At 44.9% G+C, this 14,757-nt stretch overlaps 1 protein-coding gene across 3 annotated transcripts in view; it reads left to right on the forward strand.

Moving 5' to 3' along the window:
- Positions 1 to 14,757, forward strand: part of COX4I2 (cytochrome c oxidase subunit 4I2) — a 162,391-nt gene that overhangs the window by 42,909 nt on the left and 104,725 nt on the right. Inside the window, exon 2 of one of the 3 annotated variants that reach the window (XM_069243349.1) lies at positions 218 to 424. The exons of the other annotated variants lie outside the window; for them this stretch is intronic. Within the exon in view, the coding sequence (XP_069099450.1) occupies positions 296 to 424 (129 nt within the window). The 5' untranslated portion in view covers positions 218 to 295. The remainder of the gene's footprint in view (positions 1 to 217; positions 425 to 14,757) is intronic. 3 annotated transcript variants of the gene reach the window in all.

The following is a 14,757-nucleotide window of genomic DNA, read 5'->3' on the forward strand; positions in this document are numbered from 1 at the left end:
TGTAACTCGGGAAACCGAAAACAATGTTTAGGTTTCAGATCACAAACTTAAAGGTCGCTTACTTAAAAAAAAATCATTACAGCTCAAAAGTAAGGATCTCTCTGAAGTCTGAAATGCCCATGAGCACACTTTTTATTGAAGAACTCGCACTATAAAGGCGCTGCAGCGCTGTTGCATATGTATTTCATTTGCTTGTATATCTATTGTTTTAATCTATATGTGGAGCAGTGAAGACCTACGAAAACACTTACAAAGTCAATAGCTATTGCATAGGCAAAACCTATTGGCTTTGCCTATGCTCGTCTTCTCAACATCTGGTCACCCTGTAGAGAAACCTTCTCGGAACCACGGCTGTGGGCTTCAGGAGTGTGCCTGCAAAGTCCTGTTAGCAGCCCCAACACGGTCTGGTTTTTGGTGCGTGCAGGTAAGTGTGGGCGTGGCCTGGTTGACTGGTTGACAGCCTTCGGACTCACTCAGGCCAGGTGCTGCGCTAAAGCCCCCCCCCCCCCCCTGGAGCTTGCCCCCCCCCCCCCCCCCCCCGGCCCCTTTCCCCCCGGGGGAGGGGCTGCAGGGGCACTTGTTACGCCCCGGCAGCTGACTAGAGAGGGTGTGCCTGTGGAGGGCACAGTTATCAGTCCAGTGGGCCTGCTCTTCAAGGGTGTATTCTTTATCTGCCATTGCTGAGGGGCTCAGGCCAGACCCGCTGCAGTTATCTGTAGTGAGAATAATATGATTGGGGCCGGGGTCAGAACGACCCACTGAAGGGGTCAAAGGTCAGTCAAATAACGTTCGATGCGGCTAGGTGCAGAAACCTGGACTGAGAAAGCGGGGGGGGGGGGGGGGGGGGGGCAATTGGGAAGCGGCGGCAGTTTCAGGGTGTATATCAAATGACTTCAAATAATTAATCTTGTTGAAGCAGTAGTGCGGATAGCCTGCACCACGAGCATTTAATCCGCAGCAAAGTCTTTTTTTTTTTTTTTTTTTTTGCAGTTTTATATAACGCGAACTCGACCCCAAGGTATGAGTATTTAACTTTTTATGTGGTAGAAGGAAACAACTACCTACATCCTTCCCTTTGTGTCACACAATTCACTTTACAAAGTCCTCACACTTTCCAGTAAGAAAAAAGTAAGCACAGTCTTCAAATTAAAAGAATAAGAAGCAGTTTATCAGAAGACTAGACTGGCATTTGACCTCTCTTTGAACACAAAGCAAATGTGACAAGACAAAAGAAAAATGTAAACTAGTCTTTAGTGCGTATTCACCGCATTAAGAGTTCCATCCTGCTTATTTTGGGGATACTGCCGCTCCCCCCGCTCCCCTCCTTCAAGTACCTATAGGTAGCACACCACACCACATCACTTATGGTGTGTGGCTGGAAATGTGTTGCCTTCGTTTTGATCCTATATGGTAGGTGTTTCCATGTCATGCACCATAACTACTGCGGTGCTTTGCTTGTGGGAGACAGGGAACACTTTTCAGAAGTAAATTGGCAACTGTATCAGCTGTCGGTGAAGGAGTCCCTGTCACTGAGCAGCGAATTTCATGGGCACATTTGCTACGTGCTAAGATTTTTATTTCTAAATTAAAATGCCCAAGTCTTTGGACTATGACAGCTCAGAGCTGGAAAACACATTAACAGAAGAATGCAGATAGCTTCAGATCAGAAGTACTTGCCTACACTGGTTTTTATTTAGGATAGTCGTACACATTGGCATGCAGAGACCCAGAAGAACTCTATTGTCCACTCTGAGATATCTTGATTAAAGTTTATGCACACAACGCTCTCTGACTGGCCACTTAGGATTTTGACAAGCCTCTGCCCACCTGCCCTCAGCCCAAACCCCTCACTGTCATCCCTGAATCGAAGGTTATCCTCCATCAGAGAGACACTTGTGGAAAGGTGCATGAAAGATGCAATAGCCGTGTGAGAGGAAGCAGGGCTCCAGAAGGAGAACTGGACCCTGAATATGCACCAGGTGGTTCTAGTCTCGCTCGCCTGGAAACAGGTGGGGCAATGTTATATTGGACTTGTTTGCGCCATATGTTACAGTAGGTTAACAGAGAATTACATAGCGCTGTATTGTCATGAATCTACCCTGTCACTGCGTCTGTTGGCAGTGCTGACCAGTATAACAATGTGTCTTTTCATAAAACTTTTCAGAAGTCTAATTTTCTTATTAAAAGTACACTTTAAAGTGAAATTCGTAAACAATTCATTATACAAACATTTCTTAATTTTATGCCAAAATGTAGAAGTTTTTCATGGATGGATTGAATTCATCAAGTCTCATTTTGGCATACAATTAGCAAATATTTCCAAATTGTGGCTTTTTTTTTTTAATAGTCTTTTTAAAGAACGGATTCACGTACAAAAAAAAAATAAACAACTTTTGAATTTGTATTCTGCATAAATATATCCCTGTTTAAAGCACAGTCAACTTTGCACTATTGAGCATTATGGTGCAAAGAAGAAGCCAAAATAACAGTTCTACAGTAATCCGCCCACCTGGCGCACAGTCTGCCATAATGCCAAGATTGCAGTTTTGCAGCAGTTCAGTAAATGGGGGGGGGGGGGAGGGGGAACCCGGTGGGCTTTGCTGATGTGATAGGCAGCCAATGGTGCCACTGAACCAGCCAGACACATTTTTTTAACCAGGCTACTAACTCCCTTGATGGAGAAGGAGTTGGTATTTGGTGCATCGGGTGCTACTTAGATCACAAGTGGGGTTATTTTTTTAAAGGAATGGATGCAAAGCATATGTACTACTATCCATGACATTTTAACACAATCGATAAGCAGAATTGTTTCTCATTGTTTTTTTCTAGCCGAGTAGTGGCCCAAAACCTGTTAGCCCCCGTCTGTTAGAATGGTACAAGCCAGCCACTTCAAGGATTGGTGTGGCAGGGAGGGTGACTTACAATTCAGACACAACTGATGTGAAAGTGACTCCCTTCCTTGGTCTTTTTAGGTCAAAGTCTACCAGACAGGGCAGCTGTCTAGTTGCTAAAGACGTCTGGAGAGCATTCTGAAAGCTGACCTAAGAATGCATTCTGCCCATTGCTTACCATTGGCTTTGTGGTTTGTAATTCATATGTCCTTGCTGTCCATTTGCTGGCTTTCTTTGGTTTAGGCTGTCCAACATGTCCTTGTCCCTTCTGGAGCATAGCCTGTTTCTTGCATTCTTCCACAGCTGCTCGCTTTCCGGAAACAGGCCTTTAAGTTTTGTTCCTAGCTTGCCCCAGAATGAACTTGCCATTTACTTTTCTTTCTCTGGCTTCTAAGTCAGACGACAAAATTTAAATGTCTGTAAATGAACTGTAAACATATTTCAGAATATATCAGACTAAGGAAAACACAAACGAGCCACGTTTTTGTAATTCTGAAGTATGCTGGGAACAAATATTTTAATATGATCAAAACAAATCAATACACTAGGTGATGCCATTTCCACACACTGTTTATGCGCTTTATAGTTTTATCAGTAAAGGTGAATGTGCAAATGTAATGGCCATTTCAATTGATAGTGTTGTGTGTAATGGAGTGCACAACCACACCATACACAGCACTCCACTCTATCCCACGACACTACGCTGCTCACCTCTACCCTGCTACTCCACCCTACTCAAAGCCTCTCTGAGTCCAGACACTTTGCTCTGACACTCTACTCTACAACACTAACTTTTAGCCATGCGGAACAGCAACAACGCTGGAGTTCAACATGGCTCAAGCACATTGGCAAAGCCAATACCTCTGGCATAGGTGAGATCTGTTGGCTTTGCCAGTGCTTGTTCTCTGCAGAGAAGCTTTTCTGTCAGGTGAGCCTGACTTGGCTGACCACCACAGCCCTACTAGCTTTTTCCTGTATGGCTCCCAGTCTAGGATTGACCGTAGGATCAAAGCATTGCAAGGCACACAGATCGTTTAGGAGGGGGCTGCTGGACTGATGTACCATGCCCCTGCCCCCACCCCCAAACAGAGTTTTTCGGCCTGTCTGCACTGGCAGAGGTCAGGCAGGACATTTAGCTCCGACCTGCCTACTGCCAGTAGGTGCAGGGGGTGGCACAGCGCCTAGACTGGGAAACTGACCCAAGTAAACAGAAGGGCACTGGCCAAAGAAAAGCCGAGTCAGAGCCAGGGCTTGCCCAGGTGGCTCACAGCCAAGGAGTGTCCAAGCGCCTGCCTCCTGTGTACATGGCAGCAATCCTCCAGGTGCCAGCGAGCAATGTAGTCTGAGGGATTGTGGGGACACAGGCAAGACCTATTTTAGGAGGTGCTGTATGGAACAAATTTTGATTTTAATACCCATTTCCAGGTAACTCGAGCCCGTATGAAGCCCAAAAATACTATATTATTTAATAAACTTTAACAGGATTACTTTAAAACAGTTAAAATATTGATTACCCGTGATTCCGTACATTTTTAAGATGACGCGAGGTAGAGATTGTCAGAGGTAGAGGTAGGCAGAGAGGGACGGAGTTTTAGATGGAGCAATAGAATAGAGAGAAAGTTAACTTTCCAAGTGCCTTGAAAGGTGGGTGCCCTGGGCAATGCCCACTTTATCTTAGAATGTCTGCCAGAGATATCCTAACCTCCAAAGTCACCCCCTGCAGGCACTAGACACAGCACAGGATCCAGGTTTTATAGATTGATGGGGCCTAGGTCAGAGAAGCTGCTTCATCGAGGTAAGTTACCAACTCTCTCATTTAACGCTCACTCATAGACCCATTGTCGGAATTAAGCTGATGCACAGGTTTCTCCTCACTAAGGTACTCATTTATTCCTTTTGTATAATACCACCCAAACAGCTCTAGATAAGCAAACTTCCCTTGAACCCACAAATCAGGGAACACTTTAAAAAAAAAAAAAAATTGCAAAGTCAATAGGTTGGGTGTTGGCTTCGAGCCTTTTGGCTTTGTCTTGTATTGCGATGATTTTTGTAAAAATGTCTTATTGAGCGAGCTACCAGACCAATACAAAATACAATTGGTTAAAAACAAACATACTTTTTGATCTCAAATATTATACATTGCTTTAGTTGTTCCTTGCACAAAAGGAACTACTTAATGTGCAGATTCGTTCCTTGCGGAGAGCAGACTGCCTTACTCGGTGAAGTTGGCCAGTAGCTGAAGTGAGCTGACCCACAGCTCCATGCTTTATCTTGTAGTTAGTGGAATTAAAACGTGAATGACAACAGCAGATCTTTGTAAGATGAAGTAACATTGTTGCACATTCTTTATGCTAGCCTCCCACCTATTTTTAGTTCTGGCTTTAGGCAAGACCTTTTGATTTGACTAAACTAACTTAGTTTGCTTACTTTTTGTTTGACTAAAATTATATGTGGTGGGAGAATAGCATAAGTAATGGGGAACAATGTCACTTCGTGCAAAGGTCTCACAGCTTCCTCACGCCCTCCTTTGAAGTCGTGACTAAAGTAAAAACTTTGCAGTGTATATTGTTTAAGCCGATTAATCTGATTTGTAATGTATATTTCCATGTATAAACCACATGCAGGATCCCTGAAGCTTCCGAATGTTTTTATGAGTGTTCTGAGAGGATTTCTGACTGAGCACTACCCAAAACACAATGAGTACCACAAGTGAACACATGGAAAGAACAAGTCCAAGTTATTTCCTCTATTCTAAGTCCGCTCCATATTTTCCACATATTAAATGGTAGTAGCTTTAATATATTAAAAGTAACACCTATCTAAATGAAAAAGGTCGCTTTTGTTATAAATAATGGTGGGACCCTAGCCCCACAGGCCCTTATAGCCTGGCGCCTATGGAATCCAGCATGGGCATCTGAACCGTCCTCAACATGAGGAGCCCCAGCTTCTCGTCACTGACCCGACCTAACAAACCACACTGCCGTCAATCCATGAGTCCCACAATCTCTTCCCTCCAACTCTGAGCAACCAACACCACCCCCAGCTGCCATTCAATGCCAGGTACTGAACAGCTCCCCTCGGACCCAGGATTCCTCTTCTCCCAGTAGCCCAAGGAGCCACCTGTTCCCAGACATAGTACGCAGACACGCTTTCACTCCTTCTCCAACTCTTTCTTGGTCCAAGGGACCATCCCAGCGTTCTCAGCCCTCGCCAAGTCACACTCCCACTTTCACAAGTCTCCAGGCCCCATCAGCCCATCTCCAGTGCAGATACTATAACTTGCAAGAGGCCACTTTTGGTTGAGCCTATCGGGTAGTGCAGCTGTCTGGTTGTGAAACATTATAGGCTTCCCTAGAACATACAGGGGCTAGGAGCCCACCCTCTGCTTAACTTAGGCTGGCCTTCTATCACTCCTCTGCCTGCATTATTTTCGGGTCCTAGCTTGTCAATCCCGGGTTTCTCTTCTATGGAACATAGACACTTTACTATCTTTGATTGGCTCGTTTCTATGCTTCACAACACAAAACTACAACTCCTCAAGGTATTTTGAAATCTGCATAGGTCGGTACATAAAGGTACTGTGAACACTGCAAAGATAGAAAAACCTGCAAAAACATTTAATGTATTCAATTTGTGCATAAGCTGAAAATTACATGTAAACAACATACGTCTAATATGGCTTATAGCTTTTTTTATTGCTCATCATTCAGAGGTGAATAGGCATCTGTCCTTTATTTCAAAAACTTTAACGTGAAATAAGAAATGAATCCACGATCTTTTCAGGACACACAGTTGGAAGCTATGTATTGTCTTATAAACAATATGCAACTCTTCAACCACATGAAATGTTATTTTTTTTATTAAATGAGATTTTTTGTAATGTATTCTTCCACAATTTTCATAGTGACTTAATGACTTGATCTATGCGGATTCATAATACCTGGGGAGCTGTAGTTTTGTTTTTTGTCTTGTAGGCCCCGTCCCCTTGGTGTGGAGAGGTTATTCTTTAATTCTTGGCTTTTGATTCCACGGCTTGCTTTTCACGCAATACTTTTTTCTTTTGGGCTAAGCACTCAGTGCATTTCTTTTCTAGCTGTCTTCCCTCATGAACTTCTCTCCCTCCACAATCAGAGTTGCTGTCATCAGTGTGTTTCTCCTACTCTATATTGCACTCACCTGTGCTTCTCCCTACCTGCCCCACGTTGCTCACTTCGCCTTCTCACCCCCTCCCTCCATGTTGTCCCCCCCACCCTCATACTCTTGTCCATTGCTTCTCCTCCCCATCCTACGTTTTGCTTCCTCCTTCCAGCATTTATGTAGCACAAGTGTTTATCTTTGTTTACCAATCCAACTCTGTAAAAAAAAGTGTCTTGCGTCATTTTGAAGGCATTTGCATGTGTTTCGCACCTTATAAAATTACACAAAAGCCGAAACATGGCACCTTTTTTCAGTTTGTATTTGTATCCATGCTGCGCATCACTGGGGATGCTGTACAGCAGTGGTTTCTAAGCTGTGGTCCGGGGGGGTCCGCGACTGCTTAGAGAATGTAATATTTTTAACAGGTTAGGCCCCCAGCTTTCAGTCATGATTCACTGGGGAGTCCCCAGATTCCAATCATGATTCAGTGGGGGTCCCTGGGTTCCAGTATTGATAAGGTGGGGGTCCACAGAATTCAAAAAGTAGGGTGCCACTGCTGTTCAGCATTGGTAAAGCCAATATGACCAAAAGCAAGACCTGGTGGCTTTGGAAGTGGTGTTGCTTTAGACGTTGGCACCAAGATGAGAACCTGTCCCACCGCACCAGCACAGAATCCAATGTCTGCATGGGCTCAGCTCCCAGATGATGAAGGAAAAGTGAACTGTACCAGGAGGAAGTGTTTTACTACAGGGAGTGCAGAATTATTAGGCAAATTAGTATTTTGACCACATCATCCTCTTTATGCATGTTGTCTTACTCCAAGCTGTATAGGCTCGAAAGCCTACTACCAATTAAGCATATTAGGTGATGTGCATCTCTGTAATGAGAAGGGGTGTGGTCTAATGACATCAACACCCTATATCGGGTGTGCATAATTATTAGGCAACTTCCTTTCCTTTGGCAAAATGGGTCAAAAGAAGGACTTGACAGGCTCCGAAAAGTCAAAAATAGTGAGATATCTTGCAGAGGGATGCAGCACTCTTAAAATTGCAAAGCTTCTGAAGCGTGATCATCGAACAATTAAGCGTTTCATTCAAAATAGTCAACAGGGTCGCAAGAAGCGTGTGGAAAAACCAAGGCGCAAAATAACTGCCCATGAACTGAGAAAAGTCAAGCGTGCAGCTGCCACAATGCCACTTGCTACCAGTTTGGCCATATTTCAGAGCTGCAACATCACTGGAGTGCCCAAAAGCACAAGGTGTGCAATACTCAGAGACATGGCCAAGGTAAGAAAGGCTGAAAGACGACCACCACTGAACAAGACACACAAGCTGAAACGTCAAGACTGGGCCAATGAATATCTCAAGACTGATTTTTCTAAGGTTTTATGGACTGATGAAATGAGAGTGAGTCTTGATGGGTCAGATGGATGGGCCCGTGGCTGGATTGGTAAAGGGCAGAGAGCTCCAGTCCGACTCAGACGCCAGCAAGGTGGAGGTGGAGTACTGGTTTGGGCTGGTATCATCAAAGATGAGCTTGTGGGGCCTTTTCGGGTTGAGGATGGAGTCGAGCTCAACTCCCAGTCCTACTGCCAGTTCCTGGAAGACACCTTCTTCAAGCAGTGGTACAGGAAGAAGTCTGCATCCTTCAAGAAAAACATGATTTTCATGCAGGACAATGCTCCAGCACACGCGTCCAAGTACTCCACAGCGTGGCTGGCAAGAAAGGGTATAAAAGAAGGAAATCTAATGACATGGCCTCCTTGTTCACCTGATCTGAACCCCATTGAGAACCTGTGGTCCATCATCAAATGTGAGGTTTACAAGGAGGGAAAACAGTACACCGCTCTGAACAGTGTCTGGGAGGCTGTGGTTGCTGCTGCACGCAATGTTGATGGTGAACAGATCAAAACACTGACAGAATCCATGGATGGCAGGCTTTTGAGTGTCCTTGCAAAGAAAGGTGGCTATATTGGTCACTGATTTGTTTTTGTTTTGTTTTTGAATGTCAGAAATGTATATTTGTGAATGTTGAGATGTTATATTGGTTTCACTGGTAATAATAAATAATTGAAATGGGTATATATTTTTTTTTTGTTAAGTTGCCTAATAATTATGCACAGTAATAGTCACCTGCACACACAGATATCCCCCTAACATAGCTAAAACTAAAAACAAACTAAAAACTACTTCCAAAAATATTCAGCTTTGATATTAATGAGTTTTTTGGGTTCATTGAGAACATGGTTGTTGTTCAATAATAAAATTAATCCTCAAAAATACAACTTGCCTAATAATTCTGCACTCCCTGTAATTAGCTAACCCGAATTAAGTGAATAAAAGCTGTTTCTGCTGTAGGCTTCTGCGTGGGGAGGGCAACGGGTGCTTTACATGCACCAAGCAAGATTAGTCTAACATCAGTTTACCATATGACTATATATAGATCTCAGCAGTTGGTTATTCTAAAAGGGGGGAGGAGCTGAGGGAGACCTGGAAGGAGTACCCAACTTGCAAACTGGTCTTTGGAGCCCAAATGCTAGTGAATACCCAAGAACAGAAGAAAAGGCGACTGTCTGGAGCAAAGGCCTGGCTCATCAATGAGGACAGGTTCCAGCAGGATTTGTGCTCCGTACAATGTCATGTATTTAGGCTTCTGCATGGGGTCATATCAAGGTTAATCTGAAACCGTATGTACCATACAGTTGAGAGCGTGTTTGCTTTCGTACGTTCATGTGACATAATGTCAATTACATGAAGTTAGGCATAATTACCTGAAATGCAAATCCGTAATGTTACACTTCATTTTAGGATGAAATGCATCATGTCCATTTTTAATGCCAAGGTCTTTCAATAAAAGCAGACACTCGTGTTATGCTGCTCCTGTACGCTTGCAGTAATTTTTTTCTGCGAGTTGCGCATCCACTCTAAACGTTTACAGCAAACAGCATGTAACTATGCAAGATTGCATAATTTCAGGAATTAAGCATATCGTAAAATTCCCTAAATTATGCAGATTACCCTATAGTGTGGCGTATAAAGAAGTCACTGGCACCAGGCAGTGACCATTCAAGGACACGATCGCTCAGTGGTAGATTGCAAAAACAAAACAAAAAAAGTCCAAGGCTCAGGGCATTAAATTCTCACCTGTAAAACACACTGTAGATGTCTTCAGTTAAGAAGCATTTTTACACAGCGGAAATATGTCTAGCCGTGCCCTGGAAGTACTCTAAAGTGAAATGTCCATAGAGTTGGCACCTTCCTTTCCGTAGCTCTCGCGTGCAGTCTCTCTCACAAGTGTCTTCCTGGTGTAGCAGGCTAGATACACTTGGGTGGTCTCACGTTTCACTATTGGAGAGAGTCCTTTGGCCCAACTCTTGACTGGACTATCTTAAGGCTGTGGCCCAGCTCTGTCCGTGGCAGGGCTTTAGGTGAGATGAAAAGGGTGTGTTTGGGAGAGGGTGGGGCCTAAAAGGGGCGTGGCCTATATTTAAGGGTGTGGTGTAAACACATAAATTAGATTCTGTGGTTCCCATAGTGTGCCACTATCACAGCACTTTGGTTCCTAGCTGTGCTTTACCACATCCAGATCTACAACGCAACAACTGACCGATACCTAAAACCAGCCAGGACCTTTGGCTTTGTCAGTGGTTGTTAGCTGTTTAAGATAAATGAAAAACAATGGGGTTTTTTTAATGATTAATATTGAGAATAATTTAATTCTGAAATTGACGGGTTTTTAAACATTACTGAGGCTTGTGGAGGGGCTAGTGGACTTTTGAGCGTCTCAATCACGCATGTTAGGTTCCCTCTGTTAAACACGACGCCCCTTCTTTTCCCCACAGCTTGTCCATCTCCATTTCGAACACTTCATCTTTCCTCTTCAGCACCCTCTTTTCACTCTCTTCTGAATGCACTTCTTGCATCTCCTTCACTTTATTTTCACCTTGTCAATATTTTGACAACTGTGCACCTCCTCCACACGCTTGTACAGAATCACAGCTGCAAGTGAAATGTGTGCCCACTGCTCTGTGCGCCCTGCAGAGAGCCAGTTAATTGGATGCCCACTTACTCTGAACACCTTTTCGCCCTGCTGACGGGCACTGTGAGAAACTTTCAGCCTCAGCCCCTGAGCTCTCAATTGTGGCCCGTTATAAACACCTGGAGGCGACTCAGTTCTAAGTATGCGGCATAGAACTGTGATGTGCTATACGAAAACAGCTCCGCATCCAGGAAATAGCGAACACTAAAACATGAAATCTAAAAAGAAACCAAATCACTGACATGGTTTACCTAAACTTTATGTTCATTGTTCGAAAATTGACCAGTGTTTTATGCCATTAAGGTTAGGGACATAAATACAGTCCCATATCAATTCTTAATTACTTCTTGGTCGGAGACTGGAGGGACCCGGCCCACTTACATCCTGCGTCTAGAATCCCAGCTGTTTGAGCCTTCCTGGTTAGGATAGCCAGATGTTGTTGCTGCCTTTATCATTGCTCAGGCATTGTCCCTATGTGTGAGGGGAGTAGACTTTGTGTCTGTAAGATGGAAGGTTAGTTCATGTTCTCCTCTTGCACCTGTTCTGTGTGAGGGGAGGAGCCTTGGTGTCTGTAAGATGGAAGCTTAGTTCATGTTCTCCTCTTGCATCTGTTCTGTGTGAGGGGAGGAGCCTTGGTGTCTGTGAGATGGAAGCTTAGTTCATGTTCTCCTCTTGCATCTGTTCTGTGTGAGGGGAGCAGACTTGGTGTCTGTAAGATGGAAGCTTAGTTCATGTTCTCCTCTTGCTCCTGTTCTGTGTGGGGGAAGTTGGCGGTGGCTTCCTAGGCCGGTTCTCATTTGGCGTGTGATGGGAGCTTGCGCGAGCTGCTAGTTTGGAGGCAGGTAGATGCATGAAATCATGGGGTTTCTTGGAGACGAATGTACTTGCCCCCAAGGGTGCAGGAACCTGGGGTGCAGGGAGTGCTGCAGCACCCACTGGGGTGTAGCAAACGTCGCTGCAGCCTTTGTGGCACATGCGGGGCTTCTGACCTTTCTGGGACCCGCCCAGTTCTTCAGGGGCGCCCCCTTCAGCCCAATACTAGTATCTGTGACATATGGGAGACTAAGGGGCGCGTATTCACATTCGGGGAGAGGATGTGGCGGCGCCTCGGTGCCACATTCTCTAATTCTAGGCAGTCACTATATCTTCCTGAACCTTAAAATCAACAAATGAATGTGCCCTTGTATGCTGCTCATGTAAAGCGCTCCAGTACCTTCGGGTCAGTTCGCCCTATATACAAGTGCAAAAAACACACAAATGTTGGTATTTTATTTCTTTTGTCTTCTGAGAAGTGCGCCAATAAAATGTGAGTGGCGGATTGATGCTACAGTGTAACATTGGTGTAACCCAAGTGGCCCATTCCTGTCTGAAGTTTGAGCCTTGATAATAGTCTGTGTAATCCGAGGGAATGGCTCGGGTGTCGAAGCATTAAATGCGGCAATTGTGCACCCCGAAGGAGCTCGTCTGGATCCGACAGCATCCGGAGCCCAAATTCATTCTACCTGAAGGTGTAGAGTTCTGTCGGTTTCTGAAACATACAGCCCTCTCTGAATGTTCTCGAAGCGGCCGAAATATTCCCCACTGCGAGGAATGAAAACGTACTTTTCAAAGAATGACATTGCAGAATGTCAGTGGAGAAACCTCCATAGCGAACAGTCAGTCCATTTGAGGTCCAGGATCATGGAGAGGCCATTTCGGCCATTTACCGGTTATAAAGGTCCCGAATGGTGGGGTGTGTGGCAGTGGTGGCTGGTGGTGGAATTTAAAAGCGGTGGGCAATTTTTAGATAGGTGTGTAATGCCCGAGCAAGCCCAGTGAGCGAGCACGAACGGAGGGTGTGGGGATGGGGGTGTTCTCACCCTGCAAGAAAATTTTGGGAAAAAAAGGTTTAACTGGTGAATTGCACAACCTACAATTGCAGTACTGCACGACCCAGAGGCTGACAATCACCCCTCCAGGGTCCGCCCAATCTCTCCAATAATAGCATCATCCCAGATCTCTCTGCATATTGAAGTCGCCATTCTAGCCAAAGAGGCACCAGAGAGGAAGTCGATGCTCCACACAAGACCTCCCATCAACCGGTCCACTGATTCATTAATCCAGACCACAGCACACTCAAGTGACTGAGAGAACACCACCCACTCTGCGGAGACCGGACGACTGCGCAACACCACACCAAGCGCCTGTTAGTCACCGAGGCCACTGTAACAAAGCATGGCACAAGTTTCATTCTCATCTACAGATATTTTAATGGACAGTGTATCAGAGTTCTTTCAGTCTACGGTGCTGTGCCACAGAAGATTCTTCATTTATTTATTCATTCACCTATGCCCACATTCAGTCATTTCCTCAACAGTTCCTACAACGCACACACCAACAAGGCGTGCTCCAATCCCATCGTGTCAGCTGTCTTAGTGCACAAAACATTGTCTGAAGACAATGCAGTCAACACAATCGCTTTTTACAAACTATTTTATGAAAATCATTTTACAACTTTCTCTAAATGAAGCCCTACTCTCCTAATACTTGTGTATAAAGTGCCTTTCACTGAGAGACATAGGGCACTTGAGGGTCCTTTATCCCTTGCTAAATGCCATCAGAATGTTTGTGATGTGATAATGCACCTGGTACAGCTCCGTCCCCCTCCCCGTGCATACTTGCGTGATATTGATGCGCAGGGGGTTGCTTTGTCTCTTCCCTTTGAAAGGAAGCATCCCTTTGGATCCAACTCCAAGCAGAAATCATCAACAGTGAAACTCCGCCCTAGAACCCCTATTTCTTGGTTATTAGCGATGCAGCAATGGGTGAAACTAGCCCGTGGAATGTTGGGTTGTTTAATGCCTCAATAAATGTAATGCTTCACGGACCCTTTCCTGTGTGTTTAGCGTATTTTGTTTGATGGTGAGATGATATGCATGTGAGTACCCTCTGTGCTTGGTGCGGCCAGTTAGTGTCTTATGTTGTTGCTCCTTCCCGTCCCCATGTGGTTAGAAGGTTGCACTGTATGCAGTGATGTCATCCAGATGAGGTTCTTCAGTCCACTTTGGTCTGTTGGATAGTTGCTTTACGCCATCTCACAGACCCCATGCATGGGAACAAGCAGCCTCCTTTGTATCGTTCAGATTATGCCCTGGTCTTACATGAACCACCAATATTCAGCTGACACGAAGGGGCATAAAGTGCCTCAATTAGTGAGATAGGCTGGAACAATATAAACCTTTCAATTCTAACATTGGACTGAGATTCCTATCCAGTGGGAGAGGCCTGGGCCCCAGGAGTAGGAGGCCGATCACTGCAACGTCCAGCGCCAGGTCTAAAGCTAGGACAGATGCATAAAGCTACTGGAGACTCTCCTCTTCTTGGGGTAACAGTAGTGAAAAGCAATAAATTACACTCGGGGTGGCTTGGGTTGGTGCCATGGACCTACTGCATAGGAATATGCCTCAACAGACCTTGTTTCCATAGTAAACACAGCTCCATTTTTAAAGTTATGGACTCCGGTGCCACAGCACTGGCTGCCCATGGATAGCTGCAACGCTTTAGTGGAGTAAATGATCAAAGATGCACTTTCTATCGCGTGAAAAGAAGGCATGATTTCTGCCCAAGTTCAATTCACAAGAACGCTGGTCACAATAGCTTTAGAATGCCAGAGTTCGCAGATGACTGGCCTTCTAGCTCTATTGTGATTTCA

Source organism: Pleurodeles waltl, chromosome 7, assembly GCF_031143425.1.
Source record: "Pleurodeles waltl isolate 20211129_DDA chromosome 7, aPleWal1.hap1.20221129, whole genome shotgun sequence".
Lineage (NCBI taxonomy): Eukaryota > Metazoa > Chordata > Amphibia > Caudata > Salamandridae > Pleurodeles > Pleurodeles waltl.